Below are 26,050 nucleotides of genomic sequence, written 5' to 3'. Positions count from 1 at the left end.
CAGGTCTTCACTTTGTACCTGTGTGGGCCCCTTAGCCAGCGCCCCAGCCCCTGCCCTGCAGGATGATGGTTTCCCCTCGGCTCCCACCAACTCCTCCCTGTCCCCCAGCCCCGGGGGTCTGTGGCTCCTGTTCTCCGAGGGACTGGAGTGGCTTGAGGGGGTCAGTCCAGGGAGGGACCGATGGCCCAGGGGGAGGGCAGGGGGTTCTGCTGTGGCTCGTGGCCCAGCCCCCCTTCACGCCACCTGCCTTCGTTCACAGGAGGACGGCAGCAGCTCAAAGGAGGGCACTTCTGTCTGAGTCTTCTCTGTGGAAAGAGAAGTTACTGTTCAACTTACCAAAATGCCTTACACATTCCTTACAAATACACCGACCAACCTACACAGCGTTATCCAGGCCCAACTTCCGGTAGCTCCGAGCGAAGCCATGAGAGACGAGAGTCTCTTACAGCCACAGAAGTAGACCTTCCAGAGTCCCCGTTTGTAAACGAACCTGTGTCACGTTTGATAAACACTATCCTGGGCGCAGCCCTGGGCCACCACCGAGTGACGCCAAAGTCCTGGTTGGCTCTGACAGCCCCGTGGGTGTGTGGGAGGCCGGGCACTCTGGGGTCTGTCTGTCAGTGCAATCGTTTCGTGTTTTTTCAGCGGGGCGGGACGGGAAGCGGGTGGGACCGGGCAGCCAGTTCTCGAAGGCTGTGGGGCCGACTGGAGGCCACAGCCCCTCACCCCTAGACATTGCCAGCGAGAACTGACGTGCGACCTCCTGGGTGTTGATGCCATTAAAACCAACGTTGGTGCCCGGTGCTGTGGTCTCGTCTGGTCATCTGCTGGGGCTCCCCCACCCACTGGTGGGCCCAAGATGAAGAACCAAGGGGTGGGGGCGTCCTCGGGGAGAGAGCAAGTGTGGGCCTCAGTTGCTTTGAAGGCAGGGTGTCTGCAGCTCCGCGTAGTGTGGGGCTGAGACTCGCTGCTTCTGGGGCCCCCAGCAGTTTTCCCTGTCACCTCCCAGACCTCAGTGCCCTCCGGGCAGGATAAGGGAGCAGGGCCTGCTACGCCTGAGAGCCAGACACATTGACTGCTGTCCCGCATCCCGGAGGGGCTGAGGTTTGTGAGTGCGGCTGGTGGTCTGGGCTGCTGTGTGACGGAGGTCTGGGAATGAACAAGGGGTCTGTGTCCTGGCTGGGGCTTGAACAAACACCCACACTCCAAGAGGGTGGGCCAGGGCTAGAGCAGCCCACCGCCTGCCCCTGGGAGGCAGAGTTTCACCTGCAGAAGCCAGCTTAGGTTTGCCACGACCCTCAGACCCAGTGTCCTCAGCGGCCCCTGACAGCGTGGTCCTTGGCCCCAAGAAGTGTGTGTCTTTGAGTGTAAGCAATAGGAACCTGGAGCTTAGTCCACAGAGACGCCAGAGGCTCAGTCACAGTAGGGCCCCAACCAAGTCCGGAATGGAAGGCGGGTCTACCTTGACCAAGGACTGTTCACTTACATCTCCCTGCCAAGCCTCAGAATCTTGGGAGAGGGTCTGCTTGGCCGAACTTGGCTGGGGGACAACTGGGCTCTTGGATGGCAGGTCCTGCAGGATGGCATTGTGAGAAGGGTGCTGTCGGGGACAGTGGCAGCAAGAACCGGGGTCTCCACAGCCTACGAGCATGGCAGGTGGCCTGCTCTGGGATCTCTGTCACACGTGGCCCTTTCAGTTGATGGCAGTGACTCGGGGGTGGTTTTCACAACCTCAAGACCTAGGGAGGCCCTGTGGTGTGCATCTGTCTGCCTCCCTTGCTCAGCCCCCCACACGGCCTCTGCCTGCAGCCTGGGACTGCTTAGCCTCAAACTGCTCGGCCCAGCCCTGGCGCCAGCTCTCAGGAAGTGCCTGTGGGCCACCCAGCCGTGGTGTGTGGCACTGTGTGTCATGGCTGTTCTTGGTGCCGGGAATCCTGGGAAGGTCCCTGGAGAAGTGGGCTTAAGCTGAGCTCCCAGGAAAAGCAGATGTGTGTGGGGTGAGGGAGGCTGGCACTCAGGCAGCGGCAGCATAGAGGCATGGAGGGGCCAGGTTACCAAGGCCAGGGGGGCTGGACCGGGGAGGCAGTACAGCCGTTGAGGTTTCTGAGTAGGGAGAGCCAAGCCTGCCTGTTGTAGAACTCTAGAGGAGGCTGAAGCAGAAAGGGATCCCACGGTCTTGGAACATTGACATCCTGGCTTCTGGCTGGGGGACTGAGTAGCAGGAAGTGCCTGCAAGGACACCTGATGGCTGCCCGTTCCCAGCCCTGTGCCTGGCGCTCAGCGAGCCCTCGGTCCTCCCGGTGAGGTGCACCCCGCCCCCCGCCCCCCTCCCCGGGCTAAAGGCTGGGCAGGTTCAAAGCCACCTCTCTGACACGTGGCTAGGCCCCACAGCCTGGGAGGTTAGTACTTGCGGGGCAGTGCTGGGCTCTGGAATGTGGGGAGCCTGAGGAAGAGCACCCGGGGCTGAGTGCCCCGCAACAGCCACTGGGCCCTCTGCGTCTGCACCCCCATGCGTCTAGTACAGGGGGCTGAGTGGGAGCACAGGTTCTGGGTGAGGGAGGCCGCCTGCAGGAGGCAGAACCCTACACGTGGGTGGCCATAGGTCAGGTCAGTGGTGTGGGCCCCGGTGAGTGTGGGGAATAGGCAGACCTGTGTGCTAAGCAGGGCTGCCACTGAATCGCCCCATCGACCTGCCACACCGCGAGACTGAGCGCCCCATGCTGGGCTGATGCCCTTTGAAGGCACAGGAGTGGGGCAGGGGTACTCATTTTGAGCAAAGGATAGACCTTGGCGAAGGAGAAGGGATGCTGAGGTGCCACGCTGCCGCTTCTGTGGCCACCTGCTAGGAGCCCCAGGTCTGTGCATGCACAAGGGAGGAAGCTGAAGGCAGGTAGCACGGGGTGTAGGACTCCTGTGCGGCTGGCCCGGGAGTTCAGGAGAATGCCACTTGGGAGCTTTTCTCCTGCAGCTCCAGTTCTAAGGGCTCATCACCTGTTGTCCCCACCTGCCCCAGCAGGGCCAGAGCAGTCCTTAGGCCCAGCAGTGGGCAGAGGGAGCTGAGTCTGCCAGGCTGCCGGCTGGGCCCTGCCTCAGGTGGGCCGGGCCTCAACTGTCCCAGGCCAGGTTCCATGTCAGGCTCTGGGGAAGCCAGCTGAGGCGCAGCCCTCACAGACTTCCTGCAGAAGGGGCTAGCAGCCTCCCCAGCCCCACGGCATTCCCTAGCACGGCACAGGTCACTGGCCTGGCCATTCGCAGCCCCGTCTTATAGCTGTAGCCGAGCTCAGGCAGCACCAGAGGACTGGTTCGTGCTGTTCCTGGAATTAAGTTCACTGTGGAGGCAGGACTCACCCAGCTGCCACCCAACAGACGAACCACTGCTCCTCCCTGGCCTGGCTTCCCAAAGCTAGACCCTGGGTTTGGGCCGTTGGGTGAAGATGTAGAGTAGATGTGAAGTTCAGGTTAACGTGGCCCATAGACAGCACAACGGGACCTGAAGCCCCTCACAGACAGCTGCGCTCAGACGAGCTTCCTCAGGTCGTCTCCACGTGATACTCTGGAACGCAGGCACCACAATGCCGTGCCTGCTGGCCGCACCTATGGCACCCCGAGAAGGAAGGGGTGCGGAGAAGGAAGCTGTGCAGCGAAGGCAAGGAGCCAGTGAGGCCTGAGGGACAAGTGCGGGGAAAGCGAGGTTTTGTTATAGAAGCCACTCCAGGCCCTCCACAGATGCCATCACTGCGCTTCCTTCAGGGCTGGGTCTGACGGGAGCTCAGAGCCCAAAAGAAATGCTTTCCGTCTTGGCCCTTTCAAATCTCACCCCAGCACTGAACAAGGCCTAACCTTTGAATTTCCGATGTTAGAGTGTTGTGGAAAGATGATCCAATTATAATAAGAGAAATGAAGTGAATTTTCCTGAGGTGTTGAGAATAGCTCAGGAACAGAAATGAAGAGGTCTGAATTTTTGTCCCAGTTCTGCCACCTGTGAGTCGACTAACCTTAGGCAAGTTACTTCACCTCTGTGCTGGTTACTGAGGGTACTGGCCAGAGGCTCTGTAAGTCCCTTTCCCAGTGCCCTTTTGGGATTGTGCAGAACCCAGAGAGCCCTCAGTAACAAAACATGGTACTCAAGCCTGCCTTCCACTGAAACCCTGGCTCCTGGAACACTCCCCTTGCCGGCCATAATGCCATTACTGTCCCTTCCAGCTGCAGCCCAGCTGGAACCCAGTCTAGAGCCCGTTCTCAATTTCAGAAATGCCCCAAATCACGAAGAAGTGATGTGTGTTGGGCGTATTCAGTCTCTGGTGGTCCCAAGGGCAATTATAGTCAAGAAACAAGTTGCACTTGCTGGGCCTACAGCAGCCAGTACTCTGCAGAAAGGAAACCACCAAACGAAACCTATGATCCAAGTCACTTACGTCCACTGTTTTTGCAGAGTAATATTGTCTGAGATAACTTCACAGTCAAGCTCTGATTGAATTGTTAGCAATGGCTTTATTTGCTGCTTTGTCAGACCAAGAGAGTAACCGCTAGATGAGACTAAGTCAGCTTTCCACAAATATATTTTTGCAGTGCGTTAGCATTTGTGAAAAGGTGAACGTATTTTCTGGAAGCAGAGTATACTTCAGTTTTGTTCCTGACCAACAGCAGACCAATCAGCTGAGGTCTGAACCCTAATTTTGTACCAGAATCACCCTGAGTGCTTGTGAGCACAATTCTTGGGCCTCAGGAATCCACTAAGACTTTCTCAAAAGTTCCCCTAGAGAAAGAGTAACTACTAGCATTTTATTCAATTTCTGTAATGAGTTCTAGATGTGTAATCACATCCCTTTATACTGTTTGAAATGCTTCCCACAGAATGCACCTCACACACGCACAACAGTGCCACACTTAAGCCGACACCACAGGAAAAATTTCCTCCTCCTAAAACTCCCTGACGAAATATCTGGCTTTACCTACATGGCTGACTTTTGAGTACGGCAGTCTTGGACTTACGGCACTTCCCTGGAAGCCTGTTAATCACTAGCAGGACACAGTGGCTCACACCTGTCATCACAGCCCTTTAGGAGGCCAAGGCAGGAGGCTTGCTGGAGCCCAAGAGTTCAAGGATGCAGTGACTTCTTATTGCACCACTGCACTCTAGCCTAGGGGAAAAAGACCCTGTCTCAAAAAACAAAACCCACACTAAAAGCATTGCTACACAGTAAAGAAACAAGAAATTCAGGATGAATGACAAGCAGCCAGCACTATTTTCTAGACAATTCTGAAATAAGTATTTTTATTAAAGCATAACCTTGTCTCACAAAAGCCTGGCACGTGGATCAACATTAAAACGTTCCCCATCCTAGACTGCACTTACACAAACCTAGATGGCATAGCCTACTACACACTTAGGCTGTATGAGAGCTTATTACTCCTAGAGTACAAACCTGGACAGCATGTTACTATACTGAATACTGTAGGCAACTGTAACACAATGGTATTTGTGTATCTAATTACAGTAGAAAATACCTTGTAATTATATGGGACCACCATAGTTTATGTGCAGTCTTTGACATGTAATAATGCAGAGCTGTGTATCAAAAGGCTAACCATGTGATGGTGTGGTAGGACAATGTACAATTTCCCTTTTCTCTATTTTCTAAATTTTAAATGTGAATTTTTACCTTTACAATTCCGTGTAATAAACATTGGAAAATAAACATTGAAAAATTTCCCAACTTTTACACCAACTTTCTTATTCACCAGAGGGAGTTGTGACTTTTTTTGAGACAAGGTCTTGCTCTGTCAAACAAGTTGGAGTACAGTGGCACGATCTTGGCTCACTGCAGCCTTGAGCTCCTGGGCTCAAGTGATCCTCCCACCTCAGCATCCAAAGTAGCTGGGACTACGACCACCACACCCAGCTAATTTTGTTTACTTTTAGTAGATGAGATCCCACTATGTTGCCCATGCTGATTGTCAAACTCATGGCCTCAAACTATCCTCTTGCCTCAGCCTCCCAAAATGCTGGGATTACAGGAGTGAGCCACCACACTCAGCCAATCTTAACTCTTAATTATTGGAAATACCGAAACCTCAATGACTTACCCCATATGCAAGGCAAAATCTTATATTCCCAATTCATACATAAATAATTACACAAGAGATAAGTCAAAAATGCTTCCTTTATTACACAAAGCCAATACTGCTACTTCTAAGTTCAACTGTTGGTGCATCTCTATATCGTTCCAAATGTTACCGCCCGTGATATGAACAATGACCACTTCCAAATGTCAGTGAACAGTGGCTCCCTGTGAGTGTCATCATGGTACCTCTCCCCATTGCACATGAGTCAACAAACTGCTCTAGAAAATTAAGTTCTCCCAGGCCCAGAGTAAACATATACTCGATGTTCTTCCATACTTTATTATACCATAAGAAGCAAACTTCTGAAGGAGATACAACTAAAGATACCACAGGTGTCCTAGTTTGTCAATATTGTTTTACCATTTTCATTAACAAAGCAGATTACAATGTAGCCCTAATTTGCATTTTAATTTGTTACAAGACACTGCACATTCTCCTGAAGACACACCATGATTTCCAAGATGCCAGGTCACTCTCCCAATCAGTGAATGGTGAGCTCACCGGCAGGTGCAGGGCTACTTCCTGTATTCCAATGATGTGCTTGAAATAGTGCTTTTGCAAGATCAGCGTGGATTATGTGGACACAATTTTGAGGCAATCTCCATTACACATTTGGTAGAAGTAAAAGACTGCCTGACTTAATCTTACTATTAGTGTATTAGTGTTGTTATATTATAAAGACATATTATATTCCATTATTCTGCTTAGCTCAAGGAAGAATAAAGAATTTGGGCCAAAATTATAACCAGATTATGAGCAATTTTCTAAGCAAAAGAAACAAAGTAAATGCTGAGATTAATAAAGATGTAACAATTCTCTTCACATGGCCTTTACTGTTTTGTGAACTGCATAATTTAAAATCCTGAGCTTAACAAAAATCTTTATAAATCAACTCATCAAAACAGGCATATGGCCAATAAGAATTTAATTTCACACCAATAAACTTTAGACTTTATTTAGGGGCTGTTTGCATATGTTTACAGAATATTTCGTTTACTCTAAAAGATGATGAGACAGCTCCCCCTCAGTGAGACCCTGGCCTAAATATATTTGCTTTATTTATATAGCAAGAGGATAACATTAAACATGGAAGCTTTCAATTTGTGGCACTGAAAGACCTACACAGGGCATCCTTCAAAGGCTACAATTAAGGATCCACCTAATTTTTCAGCAATACAAGCCCGATTGAGATCTTCTGGTCCATTTGCTTGACATTCATGTTTTATGCCTAGAGAGGAAAAACAACAATTCTATTTAGAATTATGGCAGCAGTTTATCTCTTTCTCTAAGATATCAAACTTTGAAAAGACCAGTTCTAATCTGGATAAACTGGGGTATATACAAACACAGAATACTACACAGTAATGAGAATAAATAATTGTAACTACATGCATCAAGATAGATGGGCCTCACAAACGGCATTCACTGAAAGAATCCAGATTTAAAATGCATATATTCTATTATATATATAGGTATAGCACACACAATCAGCCCACACTAACTTATGCTGTTAGAAGCCAGGGTGCTGGCTACCTTGAGGAGGAAGGGCAGGCAGAAAGAAGTGCTATGAATTGAAGGGAACAGCACCAGGGAGGCTTCTGCGGTGCTGGTCATTAGATTAAGAAATAACCATTATGTTCACTCTGAAAAATTCATCACATTCTACAATAATTTGTGACATACACTTTTCTATAGATATGCTGTACTTCGCTACAAAGCTAAAAGACAGGTCTAGTAAAAAAATTTTCTTGGTTTTTAAAATATAAAAATACAAATTATTTTTGATTGCACAGTTGATTTTGTCAACTGTATTGAAAAGCAAACAGCTGGCTCTTCAATGGTATTACACTACACATTTATAAATCGATCACAATGAAAACTATGTGAAATATGTTACTGACTGCTTTCTTAGAACAATTACACTACCAACTGCAAAAACGAGCTCAATTATGGATTACATACAGTAGCCTCTCTGTAAATGGCCACTGTCTTTTAAATAGCTGCATGGTTATTCCCATCATTTAAAGACCATTTATTTCTCAAGCTGCTGAAAGCACAGGAGGTCAGCTTTTGAGCTACTCAGGACTGATCTGAGAAAGCCAGTGGATGCTTTCATTAGAAAAAAAAGGTAGCATGGTCACTATCTTTTTTTTTTTTTTTTTTTTGAGACGGAGTTTTGCTACTGTTGCCCTGGCTGGAGTGCAATGGCGTGATCTCAGCTCACTGCAACCTCTGCCTCTTGGGTTCAAGCATTCTTCCTGCCTTAGCCTCCCAAGTAGCTGGGATTACAGGCCCGTGCTACCACGCCCGGCTAATTTTTTTTTTTTTTTGTATTTTTAGTAGAGACAGGGTTTCACCATGTTGGTCAGGCTGGTCTTGAACTCCTGACCTCAGGTGATCCACCTGCCTTGGCCTCCCAAAGTGCTGGGATTACAGGTGTGAGTCACTACACCCAGCCAATCACTATCTTTTATTATCACCAAATCAAGTGTGCAAAGCAATTCCCTTTACTGAAAGGCAATGCAGAGTAAAGATAATAAGGAATCCACTCTGAACCTTTTGGTTGGGCTGGGAAAGTGTTGAAGCTCAAGGATTTAAAAGCGTCAGTTAGCAATCCAGTGACACACTTCTGGGGGGTGCCAAACATCAAACCAAATGCACGAAGAACCTGACCCGGCACTAAACTATGCAGCAGCAAGGCTCGGGAAAGGAAGCAATAATTTTTTTTCATAACTAAAAACAGGCTAGGGCAAACCTGTTCTACCATGAGAATATAAAAACCAGTGACAGTAAAACAAACAAAACGATAAATCAACATCAGGCCAAGCCCTTGTGACCTTGGCTCACTCAGCTGTTTGGAAATAGCCATGGCAGGAAGGTGGCAGGGCAAACTCTTAAACTAAAACTCACACATGAGACCAAGTCTCCCCTTCTACAGCTGAGAGAATCAAGGCCCATGGAGGTTAAGCAGTTCTGGCCAAGGCCACACAGCAGTTAGACAGGCTTCGCCCGCAGTGCAGGCCTTTGGGCACTTGCCCCATGCATGTTCTTTCCATCATACCAACATTTTCTCCTGGCTGAAGTCTGGCCAGGCCATCTCATCAGGATCCCAGTCACCCAGTGGCAAGTCAAATAGAACTGACCAGCTCAGGAGTGGGTGCACTTTCCTTGGGACACAGATGAATCAATTACCTAAAATCATGCCATTCAACAGTAAAGCTGGAGAAAAGAGTACCCTTTCTCATTTAGGTACATCTTCCTTTTGCAACTTTATTATAACAACTACATTCAAAGGCAAGAGCAAATTTACTATTATGTCCAATGTTAAACAATCAGTATCCACCTCCTACATGAGAAAACCGGCAGCACCTCAAACCAGTTTAAAACCAGCCTGAATAAACGATATATACAGACAACGTCAAGGGTAGAGTTATTAAACACAGGCTGGGAAGACTCAGAGCAACCAGCACAAAGCAGAAGATACATGGAAAGCCAAGTTCAATCTTCTGCTTTTCTCAAAACAAGTAACACTTCTCCCTTGTGCCTGAAGCTCTGCAAAAAAATAAGGTGCTTCTCAGAAAAGGTGCTGCCCCATTCTGGGTGTTCACCATACCTCTACATATTCAGAGGTAATCTAGAACATACCTTGAAATTTCTTTTTAATTGCATCCTTGGAGCTTGCATAGATCATTTTACTTTTCAGAGGTGCTAGTTCTGGTGCCCTAGATAGAAAGATGCCAAAAATGAAAAAAGTGGTTTAGAGAAAGTACAACTTGCATCTTGTCAAACATTTGCTTCAGTGTCAAGGGGAGAATCCTCAGACTCTCCTGAGATATTTTTTCTTAACTGCACATTTGTTCTACCTCCCCGGCAGCTCAGAGAGGAAATGCTACAGATAGGCGTAAGTAGAATTACTCAGGTTGACCAGGGTGGGAAAAAAGAAGAGAACCACTGGTGGCAAAAGACAACCACCAATTAAAAATCAGATCACAGTGGCCATAATGAAAGAACCAACACTGAGTACTGCACTGTATAACTCAATTCTTTTTCTTCAGAATATTTCTGTTCATTTATTATTAATAAAGGATTGGATTCAGGCTAATATTTACACAAGGTTTTTGACAGTTTTTCTTGTTGGAAAAAAGTTTTAAAATACAGAAAAGTACAGATAATAATCTGTAAGTACGTGTGACCCAGAATTAAATGCTAATATTTTGGCACCTTTGCTTCAGATCGTTTTCTAAAAAAGAATAAATCAAAAAAAAGGGGGGGGAAAAAAAAAGAATAAATTACAAATAAAAGTCCTTTTCTTAGACTTCCCCAGTCCCTTCATCTATTCCAATAGCAGGTTTTGATCCCACAGGTACTTGTTTTCTTAGTCTAACATAACAATACATGTTTAATTATCTGGGAGTCCACGTTTCAATAATTCTCTTGAAAAAAATATTAAATCCACTAGTATAATCTCATGATTCTAAATACAGCTTTCACAAAGATTTCTAAATGGCAACTCACCAATAATTATGTCTTGTCAATATTATTACTATCTTGTATTTATAAAATTTGAGCACGTTCTCCCTCTTGAATGGAAGCGTGTTGGAAGAACAGCATATGTATCACAACACCTTCAGCAGCAACACTGAAGAATGACTAGTAATGGACAGAAACCCTTGTCCCACTCAGACTGCTTGCACGTGAGTCCTTTTTTCCTCTGTACGCCAACCCACAAGCCCACCTCCATGCCACAATGCTAAAATATCATAGAGAAGATGCAGTACAGTAAGTCCACACTTAACATTGCCAATCGGTTCTTGGAGCCTGTGACTTAAAACAAAATGACATATACCAAAACCAGTAATTTTTTTCTCAATGTTATAACAAAACTACATTGAAGGAAATGATGCTATTTGAGGACCTGGTGTATGTTGCTTTGCTTAAAGTTGCGGTTTTGAAGAGCCTCCTGGAGGTCACTGAGATATTACTGTATAGCTAAATACTTCTGAGCATTTAATAATTCCATTTAGCTGCCACACTTCGAGGACATTCAACAGTCATGAGCACTGGCATGTGGACCTCACCAAGTGTACCCCTTACCCTAGTGAGCAGAGATTCTATTCGTGGGAAAAAGGAAATGGGCAGTCTGTCTCTCAGAGGCTTATTCCTCCCAATCCTAAGGTCCACTGAAGGAGGCAAAGTCATCATAACCTCAGGACTGGCAGATGTTTGAGCTACAGAGTGGGTACCTTTTTTTTTTTTTTTTTGAGACGGAGTCTCGCTCTTTCGCCCGGGCTGGAGTGAGTGGCATGATCTCTGCTCACTGCAAGCTCCGCCTCCCAGGTTCAAGCGATTCTCCTGCCTCAGCCTCCCGAGTAGCTGGGCCGACAGGCGTGTGCCACTACACCCAGTTAATTTTGTATTTTTAGTAGAGATGGGGTTTCACCACGTTGGTTGGCCAGGATGGTCTCGATCTCTTGACCTCATTATCCTCCCGCCTCTGCCTCCCATGAGTGCTGGGATTACAGGCATGAGCCACTGCGCCTGGCAAAGTGGGTACTTTTCTTATGAAAATAGGTCAGAAACATAAAAAAGCATCAGCTGTTCTGATTTTATTCTAACCAAATTGTTAAACTACTTGAAGAGCTGCTCCTTGGGTGGAGTTTGTTATAGAAAATGGCTTTAGTAAGTTTCTACCTTTTCTTAATAGTGCAAAATAAACCACTGCACTATCACTAAATTTCCTTTTCTTCTATTATTTTCCAAATTTTAAAAAATAAGAATGTATAAATTTCATAATTACAAAATACATAAAAAGCAGAAAAAATACCTGCAAATTAAGGAAATACTGACCAATTTAAAAGCCTAAACCATTAGCTGGCCTATCTGCCACTCAGCTGTGAATGTCAGAAGAGCAGAGACTTAACAACTTCACAGCTGTTTTCCCAGGCCCTAACACAGTAGCTGGCATGTAGTAGAAATAAAAGTTCAATAAACGCACCTTCATTCAAATCTTTGTTAATTTTCAGTCTTATGTACCCGCTTCAATGGACTCTAAGCTGCCTGAATACGTACACCCTGACCTCATATTTGCATTCCTCACAGCAACTTAGTTTAATCAAGTGCAGTAAAAGCTTACTGAAATAGAAGTGAGGTGTGACCTCGAGTATCTTCCTTTTTAAACCTCAATCCTCTGCATCTCCTACTCCCATATCCCTTACACTCCAAACTATTGATGGCACACAGCTAAAAACTAAGTCCCTCCCTGCCTTGCCCCGACTCAGGCCAAAGTATCAAGAGAATCCTTGCCCCTCTAAAAAAAAAAAAAAAAATCAGGTGGTGTTACCATTTCTCCCTCCCCTTGGAAACTAAAGAATTGTATTCCTGGCCATATCAAGGAATGTAGTATAATATTCAATAAATGAGAGATCCAGGTGTAACTTTTTCTAAAGCTGCATCTCAAATACTGACTTACCTGAAAAGACCAGAATAATTAAACAACATTTCAAGAAAAAGGCCATAAAAATAACTTTATAGCACTGTTTCACTATCTAGAGTAACACTGACCAACAGTTTTCTGCAGTGATGGAAATGTTCTGTATCTGTGCTACTCAATAAGGTGGCCACCAGTCAGATGTGGCTACTGAGCATCTGAAATGTGGTAATTCATTCAGCTAACAAACTGAATTTTTAATTTTAAATAATTTAAATAGCCACATGTGGCTAGTGACTGCGCTACGAAACAGGACAAATGTAGAGTGAATTATAGCAGGGAGGGAATGGTACCAACTTCTTCAAAAGTAGCAGGCCACAGAGGCACAAGGAAAGGGTATATATTTAAAAGAGCAGAAGGCTGGTTCCTGGCACAGCTCGTTGGAAAAGTAGGGGTTTGGCTTATAGTAAGAAAGTTAAAAGAAGTAGGAAATTTTAGCTTATAAAAGCAGTACATTTAGAGGATGCCTCCTGTCCTTTCCCCATAACACACACACACACACACACACACACACACCCCACAATCAATTACTGAGAGTCATATAGAAAGTAGACAGAAAACAGTCAAAATTTAGTTTTGGTCCCATAAACATCAGCCCTGGTAACATTATGAAACCTATAAATAAAAATTAAATACCAACTGCAAATAGTTTGAATAAAAATTACTTTGGTGCTGGAACTGGTTTTCCAAGTGCTAACAAAATTAAGTTTTACAGAGGCTCAATATTTCTAACATGCTTACCACAAAAAAAACATCAACTCTTCTTTTCTGGATTCTTTTGTTTCAAAGCTTGCATCATACAAAGCATAGCGACAATCTTTTTCAGGAAGCATTCCCACGAAATGCTTGAAAGGATCAGTTATGGTTACACCAACATCTCCAACCAAGATCTCTTTGCCTTCTTCTACAATGATGCACTTTTTGTCTGCACTGAGACAAAAAATGACAGCCTTCTTTCTTTTCTTGATTTCTTCTGGTGTGGAACATTTACGAACTTTCATGTCATAAAAAATGCGACATACTTCATCAGCTACTTGCACTCCTGAGGCCTATGATGAGAAAATACATGAGAAAAAGACTTACAATTTTTATGTGCCAAACATAAAACACTAAATTCTGCTTATAGATTGGCATATATTTAACATTTTACAGGTATATCATCTAATTAAAAAACTAGAAATTTGAGCTGTAATCACTACTAATTTCAGACATCAAACTTTTTAAAAGATCACAAATATATGCCACTCATCACTACCGCACAGGGGTAAAGAAACATTCAACTATAGCAGCCTCTCCTACCCTAGAATTTTAAAAGAAGTGTTTCCTAAGGTGCTGGGTTATTTTCTTCTTATACAGGTTGCTTAGAGCCTTGACCACAGGCAGATCATCTTCCCAGTCTGTATGCTGAGGACACCTAAAATTCCTTTCGTAATACACAGTAGCCGGTCATAGCTGCTAGATTGGGAAATTTTCATCCCTACAGCATCTCTTTCCCTAACTAAAAAAAAGATTAAGAGGTCTTTGCTCTACTCACATTTCAAAATTATGTGATCAATATTCAGTATTAGTCACCTGCCATTAAAATTTCACTTAAAAATTCCAAATTTTAAACTAAGAATAAATAAGAAAATGTTTACTGCTATAATAAAGAGGGTAGCTTAATTCGGGATTATACTGACCAGAAAAATAACCTTTCACTATGTTATACTTGCTATTCTGGGACAAAGCATAGTTAAACAAGATTTTGATAGCACAAGACCTTAAACCAGTTTTTAATTTTTTCATCTTGAGGAATTTGCTATTTACATTAACTTTACTATATCCATAATTTTTAATGCTTCATTAACTACTTTGTTTTGCATGTTAGCTTTTCTAAAGCAAGAATTATAAAGCCCAACAAGAGATGCCCAGGAGGCTCTGCCAGTCATGGTTGAACAGCACTGGAGGATGATCAGACTAAGGGAAGAATGCAGACGATCAAATGTGTGATTGTAGGAGATGTGGCTGTAGGCAAAGCCTGCCTCCCCATCAGTTATACAACAAACGCCTTTCCTAAGGAGTATATCCCCAATGTCTTTGACAACTATTGCACCCAGACATCTGTGGATGCCCAAATCATCAGCCTGAACCTGTGGGACACCACGGGCCAAGAGGAGGAATATGACCAACTGCAAATGTTCTCCTGTCCCCAGATCAATACCTTTGTCATTTTTTTTTTCCCACTGGCAATCCATCCTCTTATGCCAATGTGAGGCATAAGTGGTACCCAGAGGTCTCCCATCACTGCCTCAATGTATCTGCTATGCTGGTAGGCACCAAAAGGGACCTGTGGAGTGACTGTGAGACAGTGAAGAAGCTGAAGGAGCAGAGCCGAGTGCCAATGACTCCTCAGCAAGGCCCCTCCCTGGCTAAGCAGGTGGGAGCTGTGAAGTATCTGGAATGTTCAGCCTTGATGCAGGAAAGGGTGCATGAGAGATGGGATCTCGTTATGTTGCCCAGGCTGGAGCCTAGTGGCTACTGACAGGCATGATCATAGCGCACTACAGCCTTGAACTCCTAAAATTGGGCAGTCCTCCTGCCTTGGCCTCTCAGATAGCTGGGACTGCAGGTGCATGACAAAGCGCCTGGTTACTTTCTTTCTTTTTACTGTTGAATAATATTCCATTGTTTGGATATCCCACATTTTCCTTGTCTATTCATCAGTTGCCAGACATTTGGGTTGTTTCCACTTTTTGGCTATTAACACTGCTACAAACACTCATGTACAAGGTTTTGTGTGGACATGTTTTTAATTCTCTTGGGTAGAAAACTAGGAGTGGAATTGTCGGGTCATATGGTCAACTTAGGTAAAATCATGCTTTGAGTCAAGAATAGTATCTTTAGACTGGGTGTAGTGGCTATGACTGTAGTCTCAGCACTTTAGAGGGAGAGGGCAAGAAGATCACTTGAGTTCAGGGGTTTGAGACCAGTGTGGGCAACATAGGGAGACCACGTCTCTAAATTTTTTTTAATAAAAAGGGAAAAATGAATCATAAGCAATAGAATTTAAATACTAAACAATGGAAAAACATTAATGATACCCAAATTAATGTCAAATCATTTAAGAAATAAAAATGCACATAAGATAAAGATAACCAACAGAATGAGAGAAAACATCAGAAAATCCTACAAGGAACTTGTCAGAATAAAGAACCCTTACAACTCAATAATAAAAAAAGGCAAATACTTCAATTGAAAAACAGTTAAAGGATTTAAATAGACAGTTCTCCAAAGAAGATGTATAAATGGTTAACAAGGATATGGAAAAAATGCTTAACATCAATAGTGATTAGGGAAAAGCAAATCAAAACCATAATGAGATACCTCTTCACTTCAAAACCATAATGAGTCACCCACTAGGAGGGCTAAAATAAAAAAGATGGACAATAACAAATGTTTGTGGGGTCATGGAGAACTTGAAACCCTGATATGCTACTGTAGAACTGTAAAATGGTACAGCTGCTTTGGCACGCAGTTTGGCAGTTCCTCAAAAAGTTAAACATCAAGTTAACACCTGACCTAGGAATTCCACTCTTAGGTATATATACACGAGAGAAATGAAAATGTGTCCACACCAACACCTGTACACAAATGTTCATAGTAGCATTATTCAAAATAGACCAAAAGTGAAAACAACCCTGAAGTCCACTTAGTGATTAACAGATTTTTAAGATGTAGTATATCCACACAATGGAGTATTTCTTGGCCATTAAAACAATGAGGTACCGATACATGCTACAACAAGGATGAACCTTGACAAACACTGTGCTATGTGAAAGAAGCCAGACAGAAAAGGCACCTATTGCATGATTCTATTTATATGCAATGTTCAAACTGGGTAAAATCAATAGACAGAAGGTAGACTAGTGGTTTCCAGGGGTTGAGAAAAAAAGGGAATGGGGAGTGACTGCTAATGAATATGGGATTTCTTTTTGAAGTAATGAAAATGTTCTGGAAGTTGACAGGAGTGATGCATACACAACCGTGAATATACTGAAAAACCACTGAACTGAACTGTACTTTGTGAATCTACTGAAAATCCACTGAATTGAACTATACTTTGTGGTATGTGAATTATACCTCAATAAAGTTGTTACAACAAATACCACGTATTCTCACTTATAAATAGGAAATAAATAATGTGTACACATGGACAGAGTGTGAAATAATAGACAATGGAGAGCCAGGGGATGAGAAATTAATTAATGGGTAGAATGTATGTTATTTGGGTGATGGATACCCTAGAAGATCCGGCTTCACTACTACACCATGCATGTAGCAAAATTACACTTGTACCTTCACAAATTTATACAAACAAATAAAAAATAAAGTTGTTACTTTAAAGCCTGTGCAAGAATTCTGGGAGAAAGACACACTAAGATCCTAGCATTTACTTAATATTAAGGTAACTGGGCCATTTCATCATCTCATTCATTAAAGATCTCTAAATAATACACTCCAATGCCATCTACTCCACATTTTCTGTTCATAAATGAATATTTACTCTAATAAAGTGGCAGAAACAGAAAATTAAGACTAGAAAATTCATAACTACACAATGTTAAGCACATTCCTACTTTAAAAAAGCACTTTTCTTAAACCTTTTACTGCTTTAAGAGTGTATTTTTGATCTTTACAATGTATCTTATGTTAAGCAAGTTAAGAATCATTTTGCAACAGATGAATAAAATGTTCAAAGAAACAAAAATTGAAGAACTAGAAACAGACCCCAATCCCTCCAACTCCCTAGTCCATAATGTTGAAATCACATTTGACCCAACAAGCAATTTCTAAAAGCATGAAGGCAACCTTTAAAGCCTTATATTCAATCGACCAATATTTGAATACATCTGTCAATATCCAAGCATCTCAAACATTCTAAATTCTGCTTTATAAATTAAATCAATGATTACTAGTAATCGAAAACAAAGTGAATGTGTATTCTGCAATTATAAAACAGATAAATCTCAGCCAAACCTGGCTGTAACTTACAAGCTCCTTAAAAGCCTCAGTAAGGAAGAATTTTGTCTTTTTTTCTATCAGAAATGACGTCTGTGGAGGTTTCTTATACCATTAGACACTTGTGCTTGAGGAAATTAACACTGAATACTGTGAAGGAGAAACTGGCACAGAAACTGGAAGCAGAAAACCAATTTTGAGACAATTACAAATATTCAGAGAAGAAAGCGCTGAACTACAGCAGTGAGGTTAAAAACAGAAAAATTCAAGGACATGTCAAAGTCAAATCAATATAGCTGAATGAGACACAGAAGAGTGGTATCAGACGAGCCCCGAGATTCTCTTAATTAGTGACTAGACTGCGATATATGAACAGAAAAGGAAATATGGCACAGTATGACACATCAACTCTGAAGATTGTGCAAGACATCTACGTGGAGATGACCAGACAGCAGTGGAAATACGAGCATGGATTTCGTTGGAAAGCTTCACCTAATACATATTTTGGACTAGCCCACACCAGGGGGTCACAAATATTAAGCAGCAAATCTAGTTTCTCATCATTGAGTACGTAAAAATTAAAAAAAACAAAAACAAAAAAACCCATCAAGGACACTAAAAAGAGGTAATCAGAAAACTAAGAAGAAAAAGTAAGGAGGAAGAAAGCAGCATCTTACAAGCAAGGGAGAATATTTTAAGGAGGAAAGTCATCAACATCCAATTCTGCAGTATTTGAGAGAATGAAAACACACCTCCAGGCTTGGCAATTGGGTCTCTGAACATTTCAACAGATGGGAGAAATGGGACAGAAGTCAACCATAATGGACTGGGGACCCATCGGGAATTGAAGAGGTAAAGACAGAAAACGTAAGATGGTTAACAATGAAGGAAAAAGGGAAGACTGAATGCTACTTGATGAAAGTTGTCTTACGATTGGGGCGATGTAACTGTTCTAGATGTTTAAGAACTTGACGCCAAAACAAAACAAAACACTGAGTACTTACTACTGCCAGATACTTCTAAATCAAAACAATTCTATGAGACAGCCACTATCACTATTTGCATCTTTTTTTTTTTTTTTATGAGATGGAGTCTCACTCTGTCGCCCAGGCTGGAGTGCAGTGGCGTGATCTCAGCTCACTGCAAGCTCCGCCTCCCAGGTTCATGCCATTCTCCTGCCTCAGCCTCCCGAGCAGCTGGGACTACAGGTGCCCGCCACCACGCCCGGCTAATTTTTGTATCTTTAGTAGAGACGGGGTTTCACCATGCTAGCCAGGATGGTGTCTCAATCTCCTAACCTCGTGATCCGCCCACCTCAGTCTCCCAAAGTGCTGGGATTACAGGCGTGAGCCTGCATCTTAAAGATGCAATTTTTTCTACTGAGGCATAGCAAAATTAAATAACTTGCCCAGGGTTACAGAGGAAACAATAGCAGAATTGGGATTTGAACTCTGGCAATTTGGTTCCAGAGGAGATACTTTTTTTTTTTTTTTTTTTGAGATGGAGGTTCGCTCCTGTCACCCAGGCTGGAGGGCAGTGGTACAATCTCGGCTCACTGCAACCTCCACCTCCTGGGTTCAAGCAATTCCAGAGGAGATAATCTTAATCATTCATACAATTAACAATGTCAGATATCTAAAGAAATGGTTAAGATCCACGGCACAGATGGGAGAGTCAGTCTAAGAAAAAGATACACATTTTTTTCTCTGAAATAAGGAGGAAGAGAAAATGACAGTTTTGAGGTGGAAGGAAGATATACTGCCAAAAATTGTGTCTGAAAGATTCTATTTTCTCTGTGAAGTATAACGCAGGAAGAGTAGGATGGGTTTGAGGGCACTCCTTCAATCTACTACTACTAACAATTCAGAAGAGCTATAACGGGGAGTTCCAAAGGGAACCACCTAAGGACAAGAAAAAGGGCTCTGGGGACCTCCAAAAGATCAGCTGAGGTGAAGGGGTGGGGGTGGTAGGACAACGCGGCAGAAAGCAGAGGCTGACGGCAACGTGGAAGGAAAGGACGAACTCTGCATTCTTCCTCAGAGACTTTACCCAAGCTCAAGCTTTCAATCATCTAAGCCAAAACTGACATGTTGTTCAGACTTCTGCTCTTCTGAGCTTCTAGTCTTTACATTCAATTTCCTATCTCACATCTCCAGTTGTTATGTCTCAAAGGCATGTGATGCACAACATGTCTAAAATAAAAAGCAAGCTGGTCCATTTCTAACCAGTCTTCCTTTCTCAGTAGCTATCACCACCCTTCTAGTCACATAAGGCTCCAAGCCTAAGAGACGTTCTTAACAACTCCTCCATTCCCTTACTCTTTGGATTTTCATCTTTCTCTGAGACATTCATCTCATTTCACCCTCAGTCCAAGCTCCCATTGCCTCTTACCCAGCCTGCTGTAACTTCTCAAGTGGCTGTAGAGGAGATAGATTAGGATATGTATACATCATACTGTTTTCTCTTCTTGGCTGAACAGGAAAGACTGCATTCCCCAGCCTTCCTGGCAAGCTGCGTAGGCTATACGACCGAGTTCTGCACAGCCAAGCTGGGCCCAGTTATGTAAACTACTTCCAGTCCTGGTCCTTTAAAAGTGATCTTTAAATATACTAAATACATACAGCTTTTTAGATGTGAATCCTACCACAATAAAATGATTTTTAAAACATCAAAAATTAAATAAAACTTAAAAAAAGTGATCTTAAAGCTCTTCTTTCTCCCACCAAGATGACCTTGGTAGGCATACTTCACAATGGAAGAAGGCTGCCCAACCCTTCTGGACTGTGTGTGACAAGAGACAAATCTTTACTGTGTTAAGTCACTGAGATTTTGAATTTAATTTGTTATTGCAGTTCTAATACAACAAGATTGCCCATACCAACTGCCCATCACCTTTACCCTCCAATTCATCCTCTACATAAACATGAATCTGATCACCATACTTAAAACAGTCCAGTGGCTTTCCATGGATCTGAAGGTAAAAAATAGCAATTTTTTTTTTTTTTTTTGAGATAGGGTGTCACTTCGTCACCCAGGCTGGACTGCAGCGGCATGATCATAGCAAACTGCAGCCTCGCATGCCTGGGCTCAAGTGCTCCTCCCACCTCAGCTTCCTGAGGACTGGGACTATAAGCATAAGCAACCATGCCCAGCTAATTTTTTAAATTTCTTTGTAGAGACAAGTTCTCACTATGTTGTCTAGGCTGGTCTCAAACTTCTGGCCTCAAACTATCGTCCTGCCTTGGCCTCCCAAAGTGCTGAGATTACAGGTATGAGCCACCATCCCCAGCCCAATAATGGGCTCCATCTGACTGTACCTACCTCTTTAGCCTTCTCTTATAGACCACACACTCTGCAATTTAATGTTTAATATGCTCCACCTGGCTGTACCTACCTCGTTAGCCTTATCTTATAGACCACACACTCTGCAATTTCACTACCCTGGCTTTCTTTCAGTCATTTGTAATTGCCATGCTCCCGCCCACTTCAGGGCCTTTGCTCATACAATACACCCTACCTAGATAACACTTCCCTACAGTTCTTTGGCTAACACTCTTTAGAAGTCAGATCAATTCCCACTATGTAGAAAAGTCTTCTGCATCAAAACCAGTATCACATGCTCCCATAAGATCATGGATCTCTACCACACAACACCTCCGACCACTTCAATGCTCTATCTTTAAAATTACTTAGTATCATCTCCTTAAGAAGGCTACAAGTTCTTAAAGACTGTAAGTTCCTTAAGATAAACCGTGTCTGTCTTATTCATTATTGTGTTACCTTGAAAAAAAATCAAAGATGAGTCAGATGAATTATTAGTTTGACTTATGGAGAAGATAAGGACAGCACATATAAAGCTTCAATACTTGGCAGAATATACATTATTCCTTGATAAACTCCAGTGGAAGGGAATTTAAAGAAAGTAGCTTAAACAGAAAGACAGGTCATCAGGTAGAGTTTCATGCTGACTTAAAAGCATTCTAAAACAATGGGACTGAAAGGATGAAAAGACTGCTCCTGACAAAGAGAACCCAGCAAATACAACATGAGAGGAAGATGAGGGAGAAGGAAACTGGAGACTCACATCGGGTTGAGATGGAAAAGGCCTCCAACAGAAGGTTCAGGGGTTTGGAGACTGGATATTTTTAAAAAGAGTAAGAGGAACAGGGTTGTGCTTTGGGAAAATACATGAAGTCGTGCATAAGAGAACAAGAAGAGGAAGAGAATTATAGTAGGCACTCCAGCTAAAAGGCTAATTCAGCAAGCAAGGCAAGAGGTGCAAAAGGCCTTTGCTAGGGTAGTGGCAGCAGCACTAAGGAGGAAGTGATGGGTGCTGACACTGCATAGGTGCAATCAATTGTAGCTGATAATCACTGGACTGGGAGAGGGGAGGTGGAAAGGAAGGAGTTGGTATGGTGATCAGGAGGCTAATTAATAATGCCAAATGCTCACTTTCCTTATTTCTCCACTGTGGTGGCTTTGATATTAGAGTAGTATGGCTCTTCATGACTAGTAACACTATATACTAAATTTTGCCTGCAAAAATAATAAAAAACCCCACAAGGTATAGTATATGTTAGATTTAGTGAATATACTTAAATTTACTATACTATGGTTTACTTACCACATCCTTGAAATAGCACTGAGATAAAAGAAATAAAGATTAAATAACTGGTTCCTAGATTCTTTTTTTTTTTTTTTTGAGATAAGGTCTCTCTGTGTCACCCAGGCTGGAGTGCAGTGGTGTGATCATGGCTCACTGCAGCCCTGACCTCCTGGGCTCAAGCAATCCTCCCACCTCAGCCTCCTGAGTAGCTGGGACTAGAGGTACATGCCACCACACCCAGCTAATTTTTGTATTTTTTATGAAGACGAGGTTTTGCCATGTTGCCCAGACTGGTCTCGGACTCCTGGGCTCAAGTCATCTGCCTGCCTTGGCCTCCCAAAGTGCTGGGATTATAGGCGTGAGCCACCATGCCTGGCTGCAGTCCCTAGGTTCTTGAAAATGATTTTTATACAGTAAAACTAAAACCATGAGGCAGACTGAGAGAGCACGGAATATGAACCCTAAAGCCCAGCTCAACACTGCCCAGGGCTCTGACCTTCTTCTAAACTCCATTCTCCTAGTGCCTGTGTATTTCCTCTCAATAACCTAGTAGCTCTGTTACGTCTTTGCCTCTAGTGGGTGTACTGAAAATCTGGGGTAAAGATTAGTAGGATGGAAAGAAGATAATGATTAAAGTAACTGCAATTCATTAACATCGCAGAGACCAGAAGAAGATATCTTAAAGCACAAAAATCATGAGAGTAACAATCCATCCACATTCCTCTACTAACTAGCTATGTGGTCACCTTAGGCAAGTCACTATCTCTGAATTAAATTTGTTCCTTTAACTGTACTTAGGGGAGTGGACTAGATCAGTTATTATCTAACTTTCATGTGCATAGGAATCACCTGCAGATTTTAAAGACTGACTCAGAATATCTGGGGGTAGAGTCTGAGAGTCTGTATTTACACTAAGCTTCAGGTGATGATCACTAAGATTGCTTTGAAATTTCATGAAACAGAATAAAATTGTAGCTCATTGCTATATAGGCTTCCTTGCCTACAGGAATAATTTTTATAATGAAGCAGTAGTGATAAGAGTATTGTATTTTACCGATACTAGTAGGCCCAAAGTCAAAGCATTTTTTGGGTGTGCCATGGACTCCTGGCAAAGCCTATGGGCCCTTTCTGGAAACAGTGTTTCAAATAAAATAAAATATACAGGATTGCCAAAAAAAAAGTCAATTATACTAAATAACAGTTTATCTATGATAATAGTTAAGAGTTCCTGTATTCATTTTGGATGATTTGTTATCACAAAGCAACATCATGGTGAATCTTAAAACAAAAGTGGCTGTAACACTAATATACAGAATTATCTGCTTTACACTATTCACTATCTTTTTACCTAAAAGATCCTTTCCTATCAGTCCCATTCTTTTAGTATTTCTGTGTTGTTTGTTTTTTGAGGGACAGGGTCTTGCTCTGTTGCCCTAGCTGGAGTGTAGAGACACAATCATGGCTCACTGCAGCCTCAATCTCCCGGGCTCAAGCAATCCTCTTACCTCAGCATCCAGAGTAGTTGGGACTACCAGCAACCACCACCACACCTGGCTAATTTTTAAATTTTTTTTGTAGAAACAGGGTCTCGTTATGTTGCTCAGGCTGGTCCCGAACTCCTGGCCTCAGCTTCCCAAAGTGCTGGGATTACAGGTGTGAGCCACCATGCCAAACCCTAGTATTTCTCTAAAATGTTAGGTTATTACATTTAATTGCTCATTTGTCAAGACACCTAAACTTTATTTTTTAAAAAGCAAAATCAAATTGTTTTTACTTAAAAAATTTTCTAAGAGGTACTGATATTCAGGCACACAGTTTTAACAATAAAGACCATTAAAGGATACTCTGAACATAGCACCAAGTTTGCTGCACAAATGGGAAGGAAAATCTTGAGAGTAAAAATAGACTGCTATCATAACAAGAGCTTTGTGATTACCTTAAAAAGATATGTTATCCACAACTTCAGTTTCTCCAGTGACCACTGGAGAACAGTTGCTCTTAGAGCTCCACCCCCATGTCAAAAAGTAGCTGTTAAAAGTATGGTTCACAGCATTTTCTCTCGCTAGACTACCAGTTTTTAACTTGTTCTCAAATCTGTCTGAGTCTCCTCTGGCACAGCTTTTGTAAAATAATGATTCAGAGATTAAATCAATACATCTGAGGCCCTGCCTATATACTTAAGAATCACTCAGTGTAAGCTTCTTTAAAAATGTTACTACTCAGAGGGAAGTAAACGTTACAAAAAATATAGAAAACTGGGTATTTTACAGTTGCAAACGACAGAACACAACTTAAAAAAACAATTCTCTCAATTCTAGCACATGGATAGTAACCTTTGAAACGTGAGCATTAAATTTTTCTAATTTGAGTTTTGTAAACAACTGAACCAGTCCAAAAGCTAAATGCAATGACGGCTTACAGCAGTCCCTCCTAAACCAAAAAATATCAGAAATGGTGGTCTTTTTCCGTACTACTAAACTCAAGTAAGACACCTGACCTTGGCTACAAAATTAACGTCAACTAAACTTCACATGATCCTTATTATTAATAGAGAAAACAGGATGAAAGCTATTTTAACTACCTCAGAAAATTATTAATTAAGAAAATTATTTTTCTAAGGTAAAGTATGAAATATTTGAATGTAGGATACTGCAGACAAATACAAATTTTCAAACTGGCAAAAATGTCATCAGCGTCTTTCTCAATCTACCTACTTCTACCAACTTCTCAAAGGAGTTGGGGAGTTAAAAACTGGGTTCGCGATTCTACTTTATTTACACCATGCCTTGCACAAGGGCCAACAGAAACAAAATGGCTAATGACAAAATATTTGGGCTTCTGGCTGCTATAACTGATGCCTCGAAACAATAATGCTGAGACAACAAATAAAATGAGAGTGACAAGTTCTTCAGCACATTTCTGCTTCATCGAAGTGTTCAGGGTCTCACAGGTCCTATATTAAGATGCGGAACTGGGCTGGGGGTTGCGGCTCACGCCTATAATCCCAAAACTTTGGGAGCCTGAGGTGGGCAGATCACTTGAGGTCAGGAAAGCAGCCTGGCTAACATGGTAAAACCCTGTGTCTACTAAAAATTAAAAAATTACCTGAGCATGGTGGCATGTGCCTGGAATCCCAGCTACTCAGGAGGCTGAGGCAGGAGAATCACTTGAACCCGGGAGGCGAAGGTTGCAGTGAGCAGAGATCATGCCACTGCACTCCAGCCTGGGCAACAAAGCAAGACTGCCTCAAAAAAAAAAACAAACAAACAAACAAACAAAAAAAACAAGGCGGAGAGGGAAGGTTGGGGGTTGAATATATACATCTCCCTACCAAAACTCCACTTAAAGTATAAAAATGGGATTAAAAAGAAAAAGAACATAAATCCACCAGGACAAGGAGAAAAAATATGGAAGTTCAAATAAGGAGGAGTGAAATTGGTCTGAGAAGCACTGAGATCCCTAGACTCCCTCCTGAACATCATCCTGCTGCCAGCCCCTTACCTCTGCAATTCTGGAGTTTATTTTCTGGAGAGGGTAAATAGTAGTTCTGGACTAGTCAACATACTGAAAAAGAGGATACAGGTGACCATATGTAAATGAGTGCTAAGACACTCTCCCCACCACCACCACCACCACCACGAAGTCATGACTTACTAAAATCCTTCGTCCCACTGTTCTAGAGAGCCCTGCTGTCAAACAGAACTTTCCGTGATGATACAAATGTTCCTTTTTTTTTTTTTTTTTTTTGAGACAGAGTCCCGCTCTGTCGCCCAGGTTGGAGTGCAGTGGCACGATCTTGGCTCACTCCAAGCTCCGCCTACTGGGTTCACGCC

The 26,050-nt window shown here is 42.9% G+C and overlaps 2 protein-coding genes across 2 annotated transcripts in view; one reads left to right on the top strand and one right to left on the bottom strand.

The window, feature by feature from the left end:
* Positions 1-802, top strand: part of LOC105486856 (ribosome binding protein 1) — a 68,543-nt gene extending 67,741 nt beyond the window's left edge. Inside the window, exon 24 of the mRNA XM_011749936.2 lies at positions 260-802. Coding sequence (XP_011748238.2) covers positions 260-298 — 39 coding nt within the window. The 3' untranslated portion in view covers positions 299-802. The remainder of the gene's footprint in view (positions 1-259) is intronic.
* A 5,344-nt stretch (positions 803-6,146) lies between these two features.
* LOC105486859 (destrin, actin depolymerizing factor) overlaps positions 6,147-26,050 on the bottom strand; it is a 35,706-nt gene continuing 15,802 nt past the window's right edge. Inside the window, exons 2-4 of the mRNA XM_011749942.3 lie at positions 13,355-13,662; positions 9,772-9,848; positions 6,147-7,354 (exon numbers count right to left, since the gene is read on the bottom strand). Coding sequence (XP_011748244.1) covers positions 7,245-7,354; positions 9,772-9,848; positions 13,355-13,662 — 495 coding nt within the window. The 3' untranslated portion in view covers positions 6,147-7,244. The remainder of the gene's footprint in view (positions 7,355-9,771; positions 9,849-13,354; positions 13,663-26,050) is intronic.

The sequence above is a fragment of the Macaca nemestrina genome, chromosome 15, assembly GCF_043159975.1.
Source record: "Macaca nemestrina isolate mMacNem1 chromosome 15, mMacNem.hap1, whole genome shotgun sequence".
Classification (NCBI taxonomy): domain Eukaryota; kingdom Metazoa; phylum Chordata; class Mammalia; order Primates; family Cercopithecidae; genus Macaca; species Macaca nemestrina.
This window is presented reverse-complemented; position numbering and strand designations above follow the sequence as displayed.